Source organism: Ochlerotatus camptorhynchus, unplaced genomic scaffold (assembly GCF_037179485.1).
Source record: "Ochlerotatus camptorhynchus isolate MF236.1 unplaced genomic scaffold, CSIRO-AGI_Acam_v1.1 ptg000558l, whole genome shotgun sequence".
Taxonomy (NCBI): domain Eukaryota; kingdom Metazoa; phylum Arthropoda; class Insecta; order Diptera; family Culicidae; genus Ochlerotatus; species Ochlerotatus camptorhynchus.
The window spans coordinates 97,075-120,869 of NW_027041041.1; the positions used below are offsets into that span (position 1 = coordinate 97,075).

The 23,795-nt window shown below is 36.6% G+C and overlaps 1 protein-coding gene across 2 annotated transcripts in view; it reads left to right on the forward strand.

Annotated features, from left to right (window-relative positions):
* Usp8 (Ubiquitin specific protease 8) overlaps positions 1-23,795 on the forward strand; it is a 75,205-nt gene that overhangs the window by 39,158 nt on the left and 12,252 nt on the right. Inside the window, exon 1 of one of the 2 annotated variants that reach the window (XM_065236633.1) lies at positions 22,612-23,152. The exons of the other annotated variant lie outside the window; for it this stretch is intronic. Coding sequence (XP_065092705.1) covers positions 23,087-23,152 — 66 coding nt within the window. The 5' untranslated portion in view covers positions 22,612-23,086. Of the gene's footprint in view, positions 1-22,611; positions 23,153-23,795 lie in introns of those variants that run through there. 2 annotated transcript variants of the gene reach the window in all.

Genomic DNA, 23,795 nt, shown 5'->3' on the forward strand with positions numbered 1-23,795 from the left:
TCAAAAAATAACAAAATTGTGGGTAATTTGGCAGTATTTCCAAGTTTTTCTCTAACCGGAAGCCACCATCTTAAATTTCAAAACGGCCTTGTACATCGCTGTCCGGTCCCTCCAAAAATACCAATATTGTGGGGTGTTTGATATCCGGTACAACATTTCACCAAGATTCCAAAAATAACAAAATTGTGGGTAATTTGGCAGTATTTCCCAGTTTTTCACTAACCGGAAGCCGCCATATTGAGTTTCAGAAGGACGTCAGACATGGTTTTCCAGTCCCTACACGTCACCCGGATTCCAAAAATACCCATATTGAGGGGTACTTGACCGAATTTCCAAGTTTTTCTTTAACCAGAATGGAATGTCAAAATGCCATCAGACATCGATTTCCGGTCCTCAAACGTCACTCTGACTCCAAAAATACCCATATTGTGGAGTATTTGACAGAATGTACAAGTTTTTCTCGCACCGGAAGCAGCCATATTGAATTTCAAAAAGGCTTCAGACATCGATTTCCAGTCCCTACACGTCACCAAGATTCCAAAAATACCCATGTTGTTGGTTATTTTGCAGTACTTCCCAGCTTTTCTCTAACCGGAAGCCGCCATATTGAAATAAAAATAACGTCAGGCGTTGATTTCCGGTCCCCGTACGTCACCCAGATACCAAAAAATACCCATTTTGTGCGGTATTCGACAAAATTTTCCAAAAACTTTTTAGGAAATAAATCGCAAATAATGTTTTTTACGTCTATTTCGATTTACGAACCGCCGGTGTGGTTCGTAAATGGAGGAATACACTGGAACCTGGACCCTAATTAAAAAAAAATAACGATTGGAAAAAAAAATCTTCGTCCGCAACCGAAAACAACAAACAGCCAAAACTGAAAGGGTCTAGCACAGGCCGAACATTTTCAATCCATTTAAATGATGTTTTTATGCATGATTTCGAACATGTGAACGCGGATTATGTTTAAGAAAATAATAAAATATTTAATCTATCTTGTTTGACATGAAATACGACTCGAACGCAAAATAAACCCTAGTTGTGATTTTTTTTTCCACCCGCGTGTTTTTTTTTCGCATCACAGTGCAGTGTCCAGGTGATAAGCGCGCGTGTCTCGGAAGCACCAAAATTCGGCGAGCCCGTTTATTTCGAGTGTCCATCTCTACCCATCCCGGTGAAAGATCACCATTCAGGGTTATTCTGCGTGGCGTATGAGGTGAGACGACAATTGTCACCTCGCAGTCACATGACTCTTCTCACTCTATTCCGACAGTCGACTCGGGTGAGGTGAGAGGTTCATTCTTAGGTGAGTTGCAAAGTGACTCGGTGTTCATTCGCCTAAATGTCAGTTTGCTTTGTTTTCCGAAGAAGGCCCATGCAGTTTTTGTAGGTTCATTTGTCAGTTTAATCGCAGGTGCGGTTTAGGTGCGGTATTTAGGGGTTTAAAATGACAGAATATCAGAACTCAATTCCGCTTTAATAGTTTTTTTTTTCTCCTAGGAGTTTTTTTTTCGGAAATAAGTTTCAGTTAGCAATTTTTAGTTTGTTAACATTTTATTTCAAGTTAATTCACACACATAAGATGTATGAGAAGTGCTTGATATAAATTCATATTAACAGATTCTTTCGGCGCTTTCGTGGTAGTTCGGAAATCGGTGGTTACCCTTTCAGCCAACCTGACGATGGAATTCCTCCTTTAAATTTACGCCCAACTAGTGACTCAAGGTCTTTAGCTGCTTCCAAGATCTTTTTGGTCGTCTTGGGACTGCCAGAAGCAGCGCGCATACAAACCCAATCCCCTAGCTGGTTCTCCAAATCAACACTCAACACTATTTCCCTTCCATATTTCTTGCCGTGGCTTCCCTTAATTTTTGCGTGAAGTGTCGTTTTCGGAATATTGTACCTTTTCTGTGCCTGATACGCGGTAAGTGATTTATTTCTTACTGAAAAAACAGTCTCTTGAAGATTTTCGACCGTATAACTCTTTTCTTTCTGATCACTCGACCAAAACGAAATCGAATTTCAAATCAGCTGCGCATGAAGGATGAACACAAACCGAAGCGCACCTAGCGGCCGTCTTAGGAAACACATAGGTCCAACCATCATCATGCGTTCCAACCATGATCATATTTATCTATTAGAATTTCGTCAATTATTCAAACATTTTACTGAAACCAATGGATAAATGACGTACTAACGTGTTGTTTACACCTTAAAGCAGTTATTTATTTTTTTTTAAATTATAGTCACTTAAACGCTCTTGGGTCATTCGTGACTTGTCTGGGGGTGAGATTTGAACTCGTGACTTTGGCGTGAGAGGTATGGATTCTAACCACTACGCTGGGGTCGCCCCATTAAACTTAAAGCAGTATTTTACTGCATGAAAATAAAAATAAATGTAAAAAATATTCCTTTTTTGTATGTTTGAAAGTAAGGCATGATGACGAGCTAATGCGTGGAAAGTGAACTGTTTTGAAAACACATTGAAACTCAATTGTTTTGAAGTTTTTTCAATAAAACACCCATGCAAATTGAAGAAAAGGAGTTTTTTATGATAGTAAAGTGATCTTTGAAAAAAAAAAAAAAATTGACGAAGATTGACTAAACTAGCGATTGAAAAAATAGGTCCAACCATCATCAGTTTTTGGATAGGTCCAACCATCATCAGTTACCCTAATACTTAATGTCGTGTGAGAGACCGGGACCGTGTTAACCGACTCAGCGCTCGATACGGAATGAATTGTCAAACTTCCTAAAATAAATATGATTGAATCAACAAGAAATCAGTGCCAACATTTCAAAGGGGCGCAATTGCTTTTGTAAAATACTAGGAAACACCAAAAATCACAACCGCGTAGTTGGGGCCTTCAACCGAAATCCGAACGCCTCCGTTAGGGATGTGGCTAAGAAGCTGCACCTAAGCCGAAGTTTTGTCCAGAAGGCCAAAACTAAGGCTGGGCTTCGAACGTTCAAGGTACAAAAGGCCCCTAATCGCGACGAGAAGCAGAACAAGTCCGCCAAAACCCGTGCCAGGAAGTTGTACCTCAACATGCTGACGAAAGTTGAATGCTGCATCATGGACGACGAAACATATGTGAAGGCCGACTTCAAACAGATCCCCGGCAACCTGTTTTTCACGGCCAAGGATAAGTTCAGCGTTCCGGAGTATGTCCGCACTCAGAAGATGTCCAAATTTGCGAAGAAATTCCTGGTTTGGCAAGCCATTTGCACGTGCGGGAAGCGGAGTGCAACTTTTCGTGACCCAGGACACAATGAACGGACAGGTGTACATAAAAGAGTGCCTCCAGAAGCGGCTGCTTCCTCTCCTGAAGGCCCACAACGTCCCAACAATCTTCTGGCCGGATTTGGCCTCATGCCACTACTCCAAGGACGTGCTGAAGTGGTATGCGGACAATAAGGTCAATTTCATGCCGAAAATGTTCAACCCTCCCAACACTCCGGAGCTCCGCCCCATCGAGAAGTACTGGGCGATTATGAAGCAGCACCTTCTTAAACGACCTAAGGTAGTGAAGACAGTCGAGGAACTGAAGAAAGTATGGGTTTACATGCAAAAAACGGTTGATTCACAGGTTGTGCAGAATCTTATGGCCGGGGTTAAGGCCAAGGGGCGGGCATTTGCGTATGGACTGTAAATAAAATACGAGTAAAATGGTAAAATGAAGTTTAATAGTTATTTCTCAATCCCTGAAAATTTGATGGCAATCGGATGAAAACTCGAATTTTGCGAATCAATTTTGTGTGTGGCAATTACATCGTGGACATCGGCCTGTGGAATAATTTCTGAGCTGCCTGGCAGGGTGCCTTCCATTCATTTTGACTAAAAAAATGTTTTATGTATTTATTGAATAATAAGATATTATGATGATATTTTGTATATGTAAGTAATAAGAAAAGATTGTAAAGTTTGTGTTTTACACATCAAACCTGCAAATTTAGCTTTGACAGAGTCACAATGAGCGTTTTTCTGATCGCCTCTTCGCGAAGAGTGAAGAGCGAAGAGTGGGTGAGATAAATTACAAAATCGCTTATTGCGTCTCTCATGTAGCAAAATTGGCAGGTATTATGTGTCAATCACAAACTTAACAATCTTTACTTGGTGTTTGCATTATCAAAATTTTTTCATAGAATCTTATTATTCCATACTTTCTTAAAACATTTTTTTAGTCAAAATGAATGGAAGGCACCCTGCTGCCTGGTATCATATGAGATAATATCTGAGAGAAGTGATTTGAATCTACCTGAACTCTTGAAAACGTATCCAGAGATCATGGAGATCTCTTATCATCTGATGGTTTTCGGAATAATTTGTGAGCAACCTGGTATCATGAGAGAACATCTAATAAACGCGATTTGAATTGTCGTTTGGCTGAAGATTTTTAGAATAATACCTGATTAACATGAAGTATTACAAAATATCAAGAGGACTACATGGAGATCTTAGAACACCACCTTAGAATAATTTCTGAGCAGCCTGGTATTATATGATAGAATATTTGTTTAATGTAAAAAACGCAAGCGCTTTTGTGAAATTCTGCTAAGATCTATGCGTTTCCATAAAGTTCCATAATACTAGGTGGGGTGAAAAGTAACCTCCTTGGGAACGAATTTTTTTTTAATGTTAGTTTTCAGTTATTCCAGCGATTTCTAACTTCATGATCCCGTCCGAAAAGTAATTGTCCGAAGGTCTGCAAAATACTTCTCCGTGGCGTCGATGATTTCCTCTCGTGAGTTGATTTTTTTTTTGAGGTTTGGGAAGAGATAATAGTCTGAGGGATCCAAATCGGGCGAATACGGTGGATGTGGAAGCAATTGGAGCCGTAAGTAATTGATTTTTAGGCGTGGTTGCGATGCGCCGGCGCATTGTCTTGCAAAAAAAAATTTTAAGCTCCTCTCCTGATCCTTTCTAAAAAATGTCAACCCTATACTCTCGTGTAAACCACGAGTAATCAATTCTATCTATACTAGACGTAAATTTAGGTAAAATATAAATTCAAAAAAATAATTATTGGCTCCGTAACGCTAACGTGATTGAGCCGTTTAAAAAAACGAATTAGATAAAACAGAATACACCTTTTTAATAGAAACTAAGCGATCGATTCAACCTCTGGTGGTGAATATGACAACTTCAAAAAGAGGGTTGTGAGCAGAAATTTTTGCCGTGAGACATTGGAAGCGGAACACTTTTTCACTTTTCCTGATAAATTGATTCATCTGAGATGCTCGAAAACTTGATCTATAGTTGAAAAATTTAATTCTATATCATTTCTGCAAGGATTCTGCTAGTGTTCAGGAATATTTTTGTAAAGAAAAATGCAAAATTCCAATAGTGCCTTAGAGTGGTTATGATAGGTTATGATCTTCCGGATAATTGGCAAGATGTTCAATGAAAAATGCTTCAATTTGTGTTGTGAAAAATCTTTCTTCTGATGTAAAAAAAAAGATTTGGTTGACGTTTCCTCTCGAACTCGCGTGGTGCCTTCTACGTTGGTGGTGCATTAAAAAGGCCTATAATCACCGACAAACCGACATGACACTTAATCCTGACTTATGTCCGAAAATCGTAAACGGCCGATTTAAATGTGCAGTGATACGAACTGTCAAAACCATAGGATTTTTTGATCTAGATAAAAATAATTTGTCCACAATAGATCAGACACGAACCAATTCATAACTTTTGCATGCGGGTTCGTGGCTTAGCTAAATATTTCCCGCGAACACGGAGCCAGATGTCAGTAGTGTGCTTTGGTTAGAAATTTTATTGTTTTTGCTATGGTCATTCATGTCGGTTTGTCGGTGCTATAATCATCTTTCTAACTGATTGCGAATCAACCTTTTTCAGTAGACTAGCAAACAGGTCATCATTATCAAAAGATTAGTTCACTGAACTTGCTGCTCTTTTGTATGTATGTATGTATGCCATTCGATTAACTATGGCTTGACAAGGATAATGTGATTCAAATCTAGTCGAGAGGTTGTATCGTTATCGAGAAATCGTTATAAACGTACCGTGCAAATTGCGACTCTTCGGCGACAACCGTGTAAAAAAATCGTGTTATAAAACACGTAACACAATGTGTAAAAAATGACTTGAGTGTAGTGTATAATTAGCAAACTATTGAACATTTATCAAACTTATTGGCCGTAATCAACCATTCTCGCGCTTCCTTAACTATCGAGAGAGCGAAATTATAAAAAAGCGTATCTACTCGTTTTGATTCAGTTCGACTGTGGATGTGGTGGTTGTCACATCGCTAGACGCAAAACACGACCGATGAAACTAACTCAAAATTTAGTAGGATTTCACTCAACATTCTAGAAACTGAGAAACTTACTGAGAGACTAAAATTTGCATCGATTTAATTTATTTATTTATTTATTTATTTCTTTTTTAATCATATGGCTGAATGTCGTCATGAAATTATAGATGGGGAAAAACCTCTGCAATTAACTTTGAGGCATTTTCGAAAAATTCAAACTTAGTTTTTAACGACGCATCATTTCAGATTGCAAAAAGCTCGCGTGATGTTGTGTAAAATAGCAAAAACATTGTAATGAGGAGAGCGTCGATGATTGATTGATTGATTGAAGCGTCGAAAAACCAAAGCAAATTGAACTTTGCCAACCATTTTTCTCAATAATCTGCTTGAATATTAGGACAATCTAGGAACATTTTTCGTCTTCTAAGTCGATGAGTAGGCTTGGCTATCATTTGGAAGGTGAGCCAAGTGTTATTTTGAGCCATCCTGATCCTGATTAGTTCTGTTTAAGTAAAAAGGAAGATAAACATCGACTGCTTTGGAGTAAGAGAACACAAATTTCGCTTAATGTTTGAAAGCCATTCAAACACTGAAAGCCTAAATATTACTTCTCTTCCTCCTACTCTGTTAACCCCACAATTGGTGATGATCATTCTGCCTCTATTAACTGAAAATTGATTGAAATGCTAAAAATAGCTTCTACATAAATATTTAAATACTACGCTCTGTCACCTTGTGCCTTGCTTTAACACTTTTTAAAGTGGGCAGAATAGACTGTAATTTGTTCAAGAAAATGTCCCTTATATTGCTTCTTTGCGTGTCACAGCAGCATGAATGGCCCTTATCACATTTTCTTACTGCCACCAATGACGCCAAGTGATTTGAAGAATCCACTGAGGACCTTTCTTTCTGATTTCTCTCGTTGCTGGCGTGGCTTTATTGTGTGTAGGCGAACGAAAAGTGAAAGAACTCCAACCTATAGACAAAAGAGACTAGGTATAGAACAAAGTGATAAAGCGCGAAACCAACGAAGGACTGTGGTGAGGAATAGCAAAATACCTAGGTATGCATCACGTGGACATTCTTCGATGAGATGGATGACAAGAAAATCAAGAAATGGGGAAATTTAGGTTGAGTACCTTCCTGAGTTGTGAGGCTCGTCACTCGTATATTCATTAAAAGTGCAATTTCATAGCATACCATGCTGGGAGGTGGCAGGTTCGATGACTGATCTGGTTGAGGATTATTTTCGACTTGCCCGCCCGCATAAACAATAACCATAAGAAGCACCAAACCACCAATTCGGGATATCTTCCCAACTTTATATGGAATAGCCGTACCATATATGATATCGTTTGTGTATGGTACCCGTTTATTAGGGCGGGTTTACTGTTTGTACTTTTCGCACAGTTCACAATTATCGCTAGTCAAAAAAACGCTTGGTAAGCCTGAGAACAGGCGAAAGTTCCAACTGCAATATAATAAGCCAAGAAGAAGAAGAAGCCGGATAGGCTGCATAATGAATGAACAGTTTCTGCTTCCACCTTTTGAGCTTATTGTTTCGGATCAGAAATGTGCATGTTTTTGGTGGTGGACATGAGGCACGTACCATTCTCGTGTGGTCAACACGGTGAGCATAGCTAGCCATACGTTGTTGGTGTTTGTTAACCTAAAGGAGGAAGGCCTACATAACGTCAATAACGTAAGAAGTGTAAGCTTCTTGTCGTTAAAAATATTCCATACATTCCCAAGCAAGCGGGAGAAATTTCTGCAGTCAACTTTTGTGTTCTGAGCACAACCATATTTTTTCGAACCCATAGACATCATCTTGATTTTTAAATCAACACGGCCAATAAGATCAACCCAAATTTGAGTTCAGTTTACTCATAAATTGCAAAAAGTGCAGGAACACAGCGATGAGTAAATTTGTTTTATGTTTTTCCTGGTTTTTCCCGGTTTGAGAAAAGTAACGATTGGATTCTCTCAGTCTATTGGTACTACTCCTAGACTGGGTAAAATTTTCGTCAATTTTCCTCATTTTCCGGTAGGTTTTTGAGATTTTCCACAGCAAATGTACTCATCGCGTGTTACTGCACTTTTTGCGATTTTGAGTACACAGAACTCAAATTTGGGTTGATCTCATTGGCCGTGAAGATTTAAATCAAAATAATAAATTCACTGTTTGACACTAAACTATCAAATTGAGAGCTCGCTCCCATACAAAGTCCTACCGAAGGGCGCTATGATGGTGATTTTTGCCAATGTAATCGCACTTATTTAAAATAGTTCCAGTGTACCAATTATGGTGAAATTTTGAATTTCGGTTCCATTTTTAATGCAGATTACGAATATGCATTTACTTCAATACCCCTAAACAACCTAATTGTCGATGACATTACCAGTAACTATAGAAATATACAGTAGTGAGTTGTATTACGGAACCATCAGATTTACATGAGAACAATTTCCGAAACAACTACACTGAAACAAATCGACATGTACCGTTTATTGGATCCATCTTATAACATAGCAATGTCAGCAGATTTATTCATTCTATGTGATGATTGATAGATTCCATTCGATTATCACTTAAAAACTATGACTGCGATATGGAATGATTTCTATCGTAATTTCACATACTTAGTACTTGATAATACTTTGCTTCCAGCGTGGTTAACGATAGATAAGATGTATATGAATATTGGCTGATATATTTCATAGTGAAAAACTGGTGATATGTAATAGGTGGAAACAGATATCTAGAAACTAATGGAAAATCATATAAGTTTGTACTATGAGAAAATTCAGTAAAATATAACTGTTTTCACGATGAATATTGCTCACTATTAGATAGGTATATCTTATAAGATAATTGTGTTTATTTTATTGGAGTTGCTTTTAACGATTTTTGACGTTTGTTGATATGTCGCGTGTAAATCGACATGTAGAAACTATTGGACAGTCATTTAACTTTGAAGTATTGGAAAACATGTATATCTCATTGTAATAGCTTCCTTTGATTTCTGACGTTTAAAGATTGTAAACATATTCTATCACAATAATTATATATTCATATAGATTTGCCTTTTAAGAAATCCAACAGCAAAATTTTGTTTTGGCATGGTTTTCTGGGATGAATATCACTCCCAATAAAATACATCTTACATGATTGTTCTTCATAAATTACACTAGTTTACAGCATTTTTGAACTCGGTAAGGTGATGATCATTTCCAATGCAAAATCCTACGCTGAATTCAATGCCGTGGTCAGAAAAAATTAAAGTAGAGCCATTTTTGAGATATACAAAAATTTTGATTCTTTGGAACTAGTGCACCAATTTTAAATCTTTTTTTATGAAAATGAAGCTAAATAAATTTGCTAGAATATTATGTCTTAATTAAAAAATTAATTTTGAAGTCATTTAAAAATTTACAGCATTTTTTTTTATTTTTCCTGCGAATTTTCCATAAAAATCTTATTTTAATCAACATTTTTAATGGGATAAAAAGATTCAAAAAATCATTCCATAATTTATTCTTAAAGTCCATTCAAAACTGGAGAAAATGAGCCTTTAATGGATGAAATCGGTTGGAAATTGTCGAAGTTATGAGCATTTTTGTAAAACACTTAAAAATGTTGCTGAAATACAACAGCTTTAGAGTTCCTTTTCTAGGTGTCGTTGTAAGCATCCAAATCGCATGTAAAGTTTTCATGGGAGATTCTTATCTCTACATATCAATTTGATTAAGGCATATCAGGATTTAAAACCGAGTTGATACAAAAGAAATTTATTTAGGTTTTATTAAAAATGATTGAGAATCGAATGACTTTGTCTTCGATGTTTTGAACTTGTTTCTCGAATCAGAAACCAACAATAGTCACCCATCATTGCTTCATCCCAAAACCCTTGGTAACGACGTTCCATCATCTTCATTTGTTGGTGAAAACGTTCGCCGTGCTCATCACTCTCGTCACCAAGATTTTCCGGGAAAAAATCCATGTGAGAATGTAGGAAATGTATCTTCAAAGACATATTCACACCTGTGTTCAGTGAAATAAAAGGATTTGAAATTAATTATATGTAACAAACACAATATTTTTGATTAATACCTATTTTCTCATAATTTTTGAGCAATTCATCGACGGCTTCCTCATAATCTGGGCATCTGAAATTTCCTAAAAAGGTTGTGACAACACGCTGGAACGATTTCCACGCTTCTTCCTCATCTGGTGTCAAAACTGTATTGAATGCGGAATCATTGAGCAGTTTTTTGATCTGTGGGCCAACAAATACACCTTACTTTATCTTTGCGTCAGATAAATTTGGAAATACTGATTTCAAGTACTGGAATGCCGGCCCTTCTTTTTGCAACGCTTTGACGAAATTTTTGAATAGCCCAAGTTTTATATGTAGTGGTGGAAGTATTATGCGTTCTTTTACCACAAGAGGATCATTTTTAACGTTGTCTTTACCAATTGTGAAATTATCCCGTTTTGGCCAATCTTTTCGGACGTAGTGTTCCTTACGAGCTCGACTGTCCCATTTACACAAAAAACACATATATTTTGTGTATCCCTGTTGCAATCCAGTCAACATGGCAACCACTTTAAGATCGGAACAAATTTTCCAATTGTGTTGATTGTAATTTATCAAATTGAGCAATAGAGCCATTGATTCATACGTTTCCTTCATATTAACGGCATGAGCTAATGGAATAGAAGGTTTCTCATTCCCTTGATGCAGTAAAACGGCTTTCAAGCTCAACTTGCTGCTATCGATGAATAAACGCCATTCAGCTGGATCATATGGCTCACCAAACTCTTCAAACAAGCCGTTTATGTCATGGCAAAAACATGCCTTGTCCTTTGTAGAATAATATTTGTCAAATTTCTTGTGACGATTCCTGTGACAAGAAATTTTGACCTCCTTGCTCAGCATGTTGTGTTCTTTCAAGCGTGATGCCAGCAATTCGGATTTCTCCTTCGATAAGTCGAGATCTCGCACCAAATCATTAAATTCGGATTGTGTAAACAGTTTTGGGTTTCTTTCCAATTCCACCTCGAAGTCTTCCTCGCATTCCTCCTTGAGTTCCTCCTCACTTTTTGTAACGATTCAACAGAGGGCGCTCGTTTTCGCTTTGGATAAACAGGATACGGGACCGAACTTGAATGTGGAACAGGTTTTGTCATAGAAGCCACTTGTGGATACTCAACTGTTTTGTGACGTCCTTGTTGCTTAACTTTTGTCAAGCAGAAATAACAATCCGTTGCATGACAAAACGGTCGACGCCATATGGTGAGCATGTCAAAGGACAAATAGCGACTGACAGATAACAAATAAGTGAGTTAGTAAGTAAGACATTAACACTTATCAAAAATAGATGAAGTAAGATAATGTGGATCAGGAAAGAACAAAGCACTACCATGCTGTACATAAATTGTTTATATGAAAGTTATTCAAAAAATCAATTTACCTTGCGCCTGACATCCACGTTTTGCACGAACTACATAATACTTTTGGAATCCACGGTTCGTCAAAGTCTCCAGGATCAATTTTAAAATAAAGCCTGTATGCAGTTTGCAACGAAGCAGTGAAATTGACCGATTTTGTAAATATATAGTTGCCACACGCGTAACAAAACTTTTGAGGATCATTTTTACACTTGAATTCACGTTTTGTCGTATACATCGTTAAGCAATGTTGAAGAAAGAAAGCTGTCAAATTGAGTTGGTTGCGTTAGGTTCTCGCCGAGCGGTCTCACAAACACTAGCGTAAATTATATTGTTGAAAATATCCCATTTAATTTTGCGTGACAGCTGGTAGTGTTAGTGAAATGCACCGTATGCGTACACGTCCGCAGAAAGGCTTACTGGAAGTGGTGCATGAACCTAGGAGCGGCCAATCTTGGAACATTCAATTTCCATGATTTTACAAAAAATTTCATAACTTCGACAATTTCCAACCGATTTCATCCATTAAAGGCTCATTTTCTCCAGTTTTTAATGGACTTTAAGAATAAATTATGGAATGATGGTGAAATTGGTGCACTAGTTCCAAAGATATTGACATTTTAGTAATCGTACTTTTGTCCAAAATTCAAAAAATCAAAATTTTTGTATATCTCAAAAATGGATCTACTTTATTTTTTTCTCACCACGGCATTGAATTCAGTGTAGGATTTTGCATTAGAAACGTTGGTCAACCACTAAAGTTCACACTTTTTATGTTGTTTTGTAAACTAGTGTTATTGAAACAATTTTCAACGATGTTATCGTACACTCATTAAAATGATTAGTCGAACTAAATATAACTAACAACAATGATACTGTATTGAATAATCCTTGTTTGTTATTGTTCCATAGAATAAGGGGTTCCGGAAAAGAATGTATTGAGATTGAAAAAAATTATTCTACTGCAATATTTACTTTGCTAAGATTCTAATTGTTAGCCTTCTACACACACTTAGAAATTATCGCCGACTTCGGTAATTTTTACCGAAATCTGAACAGCTGAACAACTGTTCAGTAATAGCTACTTTGAAACTAAATCTCTACTAAAATGACAAGATTTGATCATTTAAACAAGGTTGAACATGTTTTGAAACTATTTTCAAATTCAATTGCCTTTAAAATGAAGGTCAAAGTTTTACCGAATGTTCGCTTGTTCTGATTTCGGTAAAATTTACCGAACACGGAAACAAAATCTTAGTGTGCACGGCTTATTCAGATTCCAGCACTAGTACTCGAACTTCATGAACCAATTCCATGAACTCATATAATGTAGTCGTTGTTTTACTGCACACAGGAGCATTAAGAAAGATTTGAATTTTTATACACTCTAGCAAAACGAGCATAACGTTGCACTACATTCCATGTCGGGAGAGCTGTTCTTACTTCTTGCTAATTGAACGAGCTCAATCTTGAAGTCAGCCGTGGCCCAGTGGTATCGAGCGCAGACACCGAAAGCATCACACCTCAACAGTTCTTGATCGAATCCCAAATCAGCTACATTAAAAAAAGACACAACTGTGAAAGCTCCCACTGCCTGATTTTTATTTTTCGATCTATTTTTAGAAATCGATTAAATGTATATGTCTAAAGAAGATGATTTTCACATAAACTTTACTTCGATTAATTTATGTCACATATATTATACTGTGGTGAAATGTAAAGCTTATGCTTATGGGTTTCAAATCCATTTCAGTTAATTATTACAATTTGACAATTTGACCGATTTTCATTTATCATATGACGATCATATAAAAGTTACCAAATTTCAGCATTGTAAATGTATCAAATATTCATATAGAATTTACCTGACACATTTTCAATTATATCATTTTCATTGGATTTTCTTATAGCGCAAATTTATTAGACTTCCACAGGAATATGTCATATTGGTACAGTGTATACCCCGGTTGGTATAATTCTATTTTGTATAACTGCCGCTTGGCATAATGATCATTTGGCATAAATGTGCTGCATAGCAAAATACATTTTAATATTACATCCAAGAGGATGCACTTCAATCATGTCGAAAATCTCATGTAATTTTTATGGCCACAAAAATATACAAAAGAAGTAAAAGCAGCGTAATGTCAGTTCTTGCACTGTATTAATGTAAATTTCATTAATTTTGGAGCACTGAAACTATTTTAAATAAGTGTGATTACATTAGCAAAAATCACCATCTTAGTGTCTTAGTGTTGTATGGGACCGAGCTCTCAATTTGTTGGTTTAGTGTCAAACAGTGAAGCGGTTATTTTGCTTAAATTTTGATTTAAAATCGAGATGGAAGTAAAAGGGATCGAAAACGAATCTCTTTCAGATGATGTATAGTAATCGATATGCACTCAAGTCTTCTTTTTTCACGAGGTACACTACCGATCATAAGTTTAAGGACACCCCCAAAAAAACCATGCAAATATCTTTTGTTCAATGATCTCTCATTTTACGTTCAATTTTCGATCTCCAAAGGTTATTTGAATGGTATGAATGGTATAGCATAAGTGTTCTACTACTACTTTTATTTCAAAATTTGGCCAACCCAATTCTGAGAAAATCAGTCACGATTCTTCAGAGTGAATTTTGAAAAATATTGTAACTTTGGGTGAACTTTTAGCACACAAAATTTGAAAATTATATTGAACAAATGATCTAAAGAGAGCGAAAATTGGACGTAACATGACAGAGATATGAACATAACAAATTTGTCATGTTTTTTTGGGTGTCCTTAAACTTATGATCGGGAGTGTATACATAGCGTGTTTTAAAACCGCGTTTTTCCAAAACCATGTAATAACAAAACCGTCGTAAAAAAAACTGAGCATTGTGCACCCAAATTTAGTCTGAATGATCTTCTAAGCCCTGATCACCTAGACAAGTTTTTCGTTCATGATAAAGTTCTTCTGGAGGTAAACACATTCCGGATGCTCAGTTTAGTTTTAGGAAACTGGATTGCCTTTTCATGAAAAATATACATTTACACATTAAATCTCAAATTTTAGTAAACCTTCATCCAGCCAACGTAGGGTAGAGCACTACTTCGTCGTAATCGCCCATTCCCGTTCTATAGATCAAAAACGATCAATAATATCAATGATTTCACCATGCACAATTCAATAATAGGTTTGTTCCGATGCGTTAGTTCATTAGCTACAACATAAATCCTGTTAGAGCGCATTGTATGAATATTTAAGCTCAGTGTTCTCAAAATAAAAGAAGCGCTCCTAGCCAATTCCTCTTTTTCTACGTTTATCCGTAGTACGAAGAGAATCTAATGGCGTTTGTTTTAATGCGTTAGGACGGAATTGAAACTCGTAGAACGAATTTAGAATCAAGAAGCAGTATTAGATTTTAAACAGTATCTCAATAATGTGACTCTTTATCAAATCCAACGGTACGTACGGAAAGGTGGATAAATTTAGAAGTCATCTTTGACAGAAATATTCCATTTTTTGTTTAAACTCGTTCAGAAAAGAAAGGTAAAGTGCGGGTTGTGCTTAATTCAACGGAAAATAAATCATCAAAAATCTTATTTGCAAAAAAATATCGATTACAAAATTAGATTATTGAATAACTCTATTATTTTCCTATCAAATATGAAATGATGAAAGAGGTTGCTAACAAGATTTCTAGTTTTGATTCATGCTATAAGACTTTTTGTATGGTTCTTCAGATATTACAAAGCAAAATTCAGATATTACAAAGCAAAATTCAGATATTACAACGCAAAATACACTTTTATGATATCCTCTGAAAATATCAGCTTATTTGGTGAGAAAATAAAAGAGCTATTAAATTTTTAATTTTCTTGATCGATTTTTTTTGCAAATCCTTTGGTTGGATAAAAGTTAAAACTGAAAAAAAAATGTTAAACAGTTCAACTAAAAAAGTACATTTTAAGATTTTCATACTTATGTTTTTCTTCATAAATTTGTTGGGCCTCAATGGCCTAGAAAGTTTATGTTTGAACGTGATTTACACTTTAAAAAATGTTTTAGACCCCTATTGAACATTTCTATACTAGCCGCATATGAAAAAGGGTGAGCCTAACCTTTCATTTGGTACGTTTTTCATCGATACTGATTTTTTTATAGTAAGGTTTTCTTTCAGAGACACCGTGATATAAATAAATTGCATTTGACGGTTGTTAAAATTTATCAGAGTTATAGTTGAGTTGAGCGTAAGACGACTGAGGTGAAGTATGATTGAGTTGACGATCAAATTAATGTTGGATTAACTAAAGATTTCTTCTAAATAACAATTCTTGTCCATGTGTCGATGACAAAAATTAATGTCCGTCCTCTACACGTCGTCACCGTTTCAAAAATACCCATATTGTAGGGTATTTGGCATTTATTTAAAAACCGGAAGTTGCCAACTTTAATTTAAAAATGGCGTCAAACATCGATTTCTGGCCTCTACATGTCATCCCCATTCCGAAATATGTGCCCATAGTATCCGGTAAACCCACTTGAAGTACACATTCAAGTTTATTTTTTTTTCCATTCCAAAATCGTCGTAAAAAAACATGTTATTTGAAGAAAACCGTGTTATTTCGAAAATCGTCGTAAAAAAACGTGTAAGAAAAAACTAAACCTTGAGTACTACATCAACCAGTCATAAATTTTGAAGCACATGTTGCAAAATAACAGCCTTCATCGAGCGACAAACAAATGAACTGTTCCGAGCAAAAGTGGTACATAAGCCATTTTTATAAATTTTTAAGTTTTTGCATAAACGGTATCAAAATGTAAGGTTCTACAAGAAAAATCACAAAAAAATTATGTTTGGTAGTTTAAACACAAGTTATGAACAATTTAATGTTTGATACATATCACAATAGCCATTTTGAAGCGAGGAAAAGTGGTACATGTCCGTATAGAATTTGACTTCTTTGGTTCCATAAAAATATATCTCGTGATCCTGGCCATATAGAACGTTACTATCTTTGGGAAAGTTATTCAGTAGGTCAAGACCTTCCGGATGTTGGGCTGATTAATTCAGAATTTTATCACTATGTGGCGCTAGTGTGCATGTTAGTTTCCTGTATAAGCTGTGTCTCAAGATCCTGACCATCTAAGAAGTTGGCGTCTTCGGCAAAGACGTTCTATAGGCCAACATCTGTAAGATGGTGGACAGGTTAGGTTAGATTTCTTCCACTACGAGCCGATAGCGTACATGTACTTGGTGTATAAGCTTTATCGTGTGATATTGATTATCTAGATAGTTGCTGTCTTCTGGAAAGTTATTCAGGTGTCCAATACCTTTCGGATGGTAGGCTTACTAGATGTATAAGCTATATCTTGAAATCCAAACCATTTGTATTCTAGAATGTTATTGTGGTATACAAGGGTTATCGGATGCAGCTGCAAACTAAAGGAAGGAGGGGGTTGACACATTTTGGTCCCCCTAATAATTTTCAGATTCTTATGTAAACTACATGTAAAAAGTGATTTTGCACTCCCCCTCACCCCCCAAAATGTTTCAACCTAGTTGGCGCCACTGAGTTTGTATAAGAATCTGAAAATTATTATCTCACTACGTGGTGCTAGTGTACATGCGAGCTTGGGCGAACGGGGACCGGAAATCGATGTCCGAAACTGTTTTGGAATCCAAGGTGGTTGTCCTCGGGTTTAGAAAAACTGTAAAATGTCTAAAAATTTTTTTTGTTGATTGAAGTTAATATAAAAAAAATGTATTCAAATATCGGTTTTAGCCGGTTTTTGTGAAAATGAGTACGTTGCACACGGCCAATGAGATTAACTCAAATTTGAGTTCAGTTCACTCAAAATCGTCAAAACTTCATTAACTCTGAGTTAAGACTGATTTAAATTTTCCGAACTTTTGTTTCATAACTTGCAATCGATTTGCAAAATAAAACAACAATTCAAATTGAATAGATCATTCAACGAAATTTAATGCTTGTCGCAAATTGCTCTGGAGTCCTTTTTTAATAGGTTCTATGTACATAAGTCGATTCGCAATAAAGATACGTACAATCTTTAATGTAATATTTGAACTTTTGATTGCATGTATCAATATTGCTAATATACCGCTCAGTCGCAGTAAAAAGCAACTGATTGTTTGATAAACAGATGAACTTCAATTTTTGTAAACAAAAAATAGTAGGGCCTACCGACTAAGATTTTTGACGTAGAACTACGTCTTTGTCGACTATACTGGGGAGCAAATCAAAAAAACATGTGTGGTGAAAACGAGTGTTAGGTTTTAAACGCTTGTAACTTTGTCATTTATAGAAATTTTAATCCAAATACGCCAATATCGATAAGATATTACATTAAGAACCTGCTGAAATAAATATTTTTCCAATTTTTCTGTAATTATTTTTTTTTCAAAATGTACAAATGATAATTTTATCACTGTTTTCATGAAATAAGCCTTTTTCCCAAACCCAGCCATCATAAACGAATACCACTTGGTTGCACATCATTCTGATTGAACCTGAAAAGATATAAATCAGCGCTGCTATTTTGCTTCTGTTCGCTCATTGCCGTTTCGGACGGCGTGGCACTAGGTCCTGCAGCAAGTAGGGCCAAGTCAGCGGCTAAAGGTGGATCACGGCGTGACCACAATGAGGAATGCGATACAATGAGGAATGAGGAAAAGCAATGTATGATCCCCCCTCAACAACCTCTCCCCCCCCCTCAAAAACCTCTCCCACCCAACAATAACCCGAAAAAGACATGGACTTTGACGATCACTTTTTCCGGGAAATAAATTTTAAACAAACCACAATTATTAGTAAAAACAGAAGTTTTTCCCCACACCAAAACTTTCAAATTTGAGAAAAAATTTGCTTGAAAGACATATTCGATGATATGTTAACTTGGTGAATTACACACAACTGACTGTAAACATATCTGGTACTCCTATATATGCAATTATATTAACATCCAAAGTCCATCCTATTTTTCATATTCTGCGCAAAAGAAACTTTCTGCTCCGCCCCATTCATAAAAAAAACTGCGGGAAATCCTGTCAGGTGCGGTTGCACATCGTTCTGCTTGAACCTGAAAAGATATAAAAGAGCGCTGCTGTCGTGTCGTACATTTGACATTGCACAGCCGAGCTCGGTAAAAAAAACTAAGTACACTGGAGTCGTTTTTTACGCGGGTGATACGTCCCGCGTAAAAAAAAACCGCGTAAATTCCGGAATCCGCGTAAATTCCGAAATCCGCGTAAAAAAAAACCGCGTAAAAAAAACCGTGTAAAAAAACCGCGTAAAAAGCGACTATAGTGTATAATGATAAACCGCGTAAATTCTGATATCCGCGTAAAAAAAAACCAAAATCCACGTAAAAAAAAAACCGTGTAAATTCCGGAATCCGCGTAAAAAAAACCGCGTAAATTCCGAAATCCGCGTAAAAAAAAAAACCGCGTAAAAAAAAAACCGTGTAAAAAAAACCGCGTAAAAAGCGACTCTAGTGTATGTAGGATTACCTCAATTGGTTTACCACATACTATCTGTGGGTTTACAATACATTTGAGTATTATCGTAAACTGTAACAAGAGGAATACATCGAACAGAGTCTCTAAACAAATATTACTGTACACAGTTATAAACAAGCTTAATGTGCTTTTAAACTGCCAAGTTAACAGATGGTTTTAATTTGATGGTGAAAAATTAATTTTCTATACTTAAGGTTCTACAAAGGGTAAATAATTTGTTTTCGCCTTTTTTTTTAATATTCTTCCATCATCATTTCCTAAAGGGATTGGTAAAATTCAGTTCAGTGCCAAACCTGTCCAATATCAATGGTGAGGAAAGTTCAACCATCTCTTTTCTTCCTTCATTTCAATACAACAGCAAATGTGATGTCACTCTACCTAGTGCATAAGGATGTTGTAGACAAAACATTCACATTTCCAGACCACGCTGTGAGAAATTGTGTTTACACTCCGTGGGGGTGGGGGTAAGCACTCATTTTAGTATACATTACCCATTTCGGTAGAAACGAATGAAGTCCCAATGAATGCTTTATGTAAACATTGTTTCGTCCAGGAAGAATATTAAAAAAAAAACATGATGATAATTCTGTATTTATTGATACCAACGAACTATTTGTTAGAGTTCTATACCTAATCAACTAGCTATAGATTTCGACATCCAGGTCATTACGTAACCGTTTCACTTCTAAAAACACATTTTAAACTTACTGCGCAAAAACCGCCTGACCATTTACCCAGAATCTTCCTGTACAAGCTGTATCTCGAGATCCTTGCCATATAGAAGGTTACTATTTCCAGCAAGGTTGTTCAGGTAACCAAGTCCCTGCGGATGGTGGTCGTATTAGTTCAGAACCTTCTCACTACGTGGCGCTAGTGTGCACATGAACTTTTTGTATAAGCTGTATCTCGAGATCGTTTCCATATAGAAAGTTACTGTCTTTATCCAAGTGACACTAAAGTGCACATGAACTTACTGTGTAAGCTTCAAAGGCTGTAACAATGCCAAATACCCCACAGACGACGTGTAGAGACCGGAAATAGAATTACAAAAAAAAATGGAAGATCCAGTTTTGGATACTAAATGGCATCATCATTCATTTCCGGCCTCTATATGTTGTCGCAGTCCCGAAAATACACATACAAATTTCACAAACCAAAAATCGCCATCTTTTATTCCGACATGGCGTCAATCAACTATTTCCGCTCTACCTACCGACATATTTTTACTCTACCCACCGCCTACATCGGAGGATACTTATATTCAGGGTTGCTTCCACTCACTTGCTATAAAAAAATATTTTTCGGAATTATGCAATCATTAGATGTTATAATGGTATGTTCTACTTTTAAGTAACAGGTAGAGGGTGTTAAGTAGGGGAATTTACGTATTCTCGTCAATCTAAGCAGCGTCTGCACTTCTACTAGCATTTTCTCAGCGTCACGCACATATATGATGTGTATGTTTGTTTACATTCATCTGCTGCTTGCTTTTCTATCCATTCCAATCGACAGAATTTTTCAAAACGTTTTGAAAGCGTTTTTACAACGCTCCAAACTTCTCAGGTGAGTGTGACTATTGTCGGCAGCCTCTTTTTCTTCGGCAACCTTCCCATTAGAACTGCGTGTTAACCAGCTGTTCTATTATCGGCAACTCGAAATCAACTCCATTTTGTAGTGCGTATGCTTTATTTGAAGAAAAATGTAGCATTACTGGATTGCTCGATCGTTCAAATATAATCAGATTGAAGCTGAAAGGCTAAACAATCGTTTGGACACATTCAGGGAAGTGCGTTGATGGGAAAACATAGTGAAATTAACGTTTAAATTTTGGTTGCCGAAAACAGTCAATGGGTGCCGAAGCCAACATTTACCCTATGTGTTTGATTATTATTATTTAGCTTTATTTAGGAGGCTTTCAGCCTTAGGCTGGTTCGCCTCCACCTATGTGTTTGACTCATAAAACCTGTCAATTTCGCTTTCAGAGCGTTACAATCAGCGATCTTATGATTCGTGAGCGTTCACTCTGAGTGAGCGCTCACGAGTCGTAAAATCGCTGATTGTGACGCACTGACAGCAATTATGAAAGATTTTATGTGTCAAACATATACTTCATGACCTCTTCTTGTAACTAACAAGTACTAATTAAGCATTATACTATTTCACGATTTCATAATTCCGAAAAATATCTTTTTATAGCAAGTGAGTGGAAGTAACCCTATAATATATTCCCAGCAGGGGTTGAAAAAGTCCACAAGGAGAAAATAGATTAGAATTTTCACCGTAAAACTGATATAAAACTTACCCCACTGTATGGAGCAAGATGAAACACACCATATTTGCATCCTCATTAAAAGTAAGTTTTTTGGATCTAAACTATAGTCTAATACGTTTTCCTGATAGAAGACGCTTTCGTGATACGTTTGATGCCAAAAATCCGGTTTATGTTACTTTATGATTTTTCCAGAGAGCCCAAAGTTCAACTTTGAAAAACCCGTTTCAACTTGCCCCGGTGTACCATAACTTTTACGATTGTTTCGATTTTTCCAGAGGAATTTATTGCACTCCTAAAACTTCAGAAAAGTCCGAAAGTGTGAAATTCTTACAAAACTCAGATAGCTACGGGAACAAAAGATAATCTGGGCCACTGTGTCAGAAATACAGCGGAAAAAATGCATGACTCCGAAACGAAGCGTTTCCATGACTTTATATGTTTTCGGCGAAGTTTATCATTGTAATAAGGAAAATAATACCACAGACAGACATACAAATTAGTACCGTTGTAATTCTTTAATCTAGTACCTCAAAACGTACAATTTGTGGTACTAGCTTAAATAAGTACAACGGTAGTACAACAGTGAACTTTGTATGTCTGTACAAGGTATAAGGCTAGAATCCCCCACACTAACAGATGCGATCACATATTTGTTGTTGCTAGGGAAACCCTGCTAATGGCATTCAAAGGAGACGCATCATACATTATGATTCGTCCTCTGAAGAAATTGGCCAGAAAAACGTCCTTCTACTGTTGCATTACATTCTAGCAAAGTTGAGAGGCACGTTGTCCTGTCGGTTGTTTGGCATTCCATTCTCATTACTTATTGTCGTTGATTCGGCATGTGGCACTTTGTGTTTCTGTTCCGAATAGTAACACTTATGGCATGGAACGTGCTCTGTTCGTTGTCCGATGTTGGCGTAGCTGTTCGGGCCGGTCGTCGTGGCGGTAGCATAAATTCCGTTCGGGGTAGAAAGAGATGGAAAGCATTTTCACCCCAACCGGCCAAACCTAGCGAGGGTGCTCATTTATTTGTTTTCAAATTTATTTAGATTAGTTGTCCCGTAGAAACGTTATGAAAATGTAGTGTAGTCGACCGTGTTGTAGTCTGAAGAACCTGGAAGTTTAGTGTTTTTGTCGATGGATTTTCATTTGATGGCATAATGAAATTGGAGAATTTCTCCAAATAAGTCAAATTCGGAAAATTATACTATAGCCTGGAAAGTTAAAAAGCAACGTATGTGTGGACAGCAGATGTCACTGGATTAGTATTTTAACATCGGTAGCAGTAATAGTGCCAAAAAGATCTACGCTTTTACTTGGGCCGATTTATTGTGCCCTTTAAAGGAAGCTCATAGATATTCAATCTCTCAAATCAACGTATTCTTCAATAGTTTACACGTGAAGAATCATCGTCGCACAAAGGGCAAACCGGTCATACGCAGTCGATTGTCAGTTCAAATATTCAAGAAAAAACAGTGAAACATACATCTGTTTTAATTAAATTATTCGGCAATCTAATTGGAATCACCGAAAACAAACAGAACCTAATCAATCATGGTCGTTGTAGCAGGATACAAGATAAAGCTACCGCACTACCACTTGCTGATACCATACAAAAAGGTACGTGTACATTAATTTCACCTTGTCAATTCGCTGAAATCTCCCCCACCACTCTGGGCTGTGAAAGTTAGAAGATAATCAAATAGAACTATTTTGCGTTTACATATAACTAAACAGAACAAAAAACAGCAACGTTCATCACACTCTTTGTTTGGGAGGGGTGGTTAGCGATAAACTGTATGCCATACCGGCAAACCCACCATAACGAGTGGCGTTCCTCGACAGGTACACGTGAGCATGATGCATTGTGTTTTGTTGCGAGTTTTGTCCATTCTGTTAAACGTTCAACCATTTCCCCAAGTACGAATACTTTAAGGTGCGTCAATGACTCCAAAGGAAAAATAATGTGGGGTTGTGTACAAGACGCTACCGCATGGTTGACGTACGGTAAGTTGTTTAGAGAAATTCTGGTGCATTTTTCTTTATATTGATTTAAAATACAATAGAAGTAAGCTATGATTTTGGTCCTACATATACATATTTTGGATTTCATACTTAGTAAGACTTGGTTAAATTCAGATCCTCATAAAAAATCGAATGGGTGTCCACGATGAAATTGCCACACTATGAAATTGCTCTAACTTTTTAACCGTTGGGTAGAATTTAATGAAAATTTGGGTGGAAAGTCCTGTGATCAAAACTC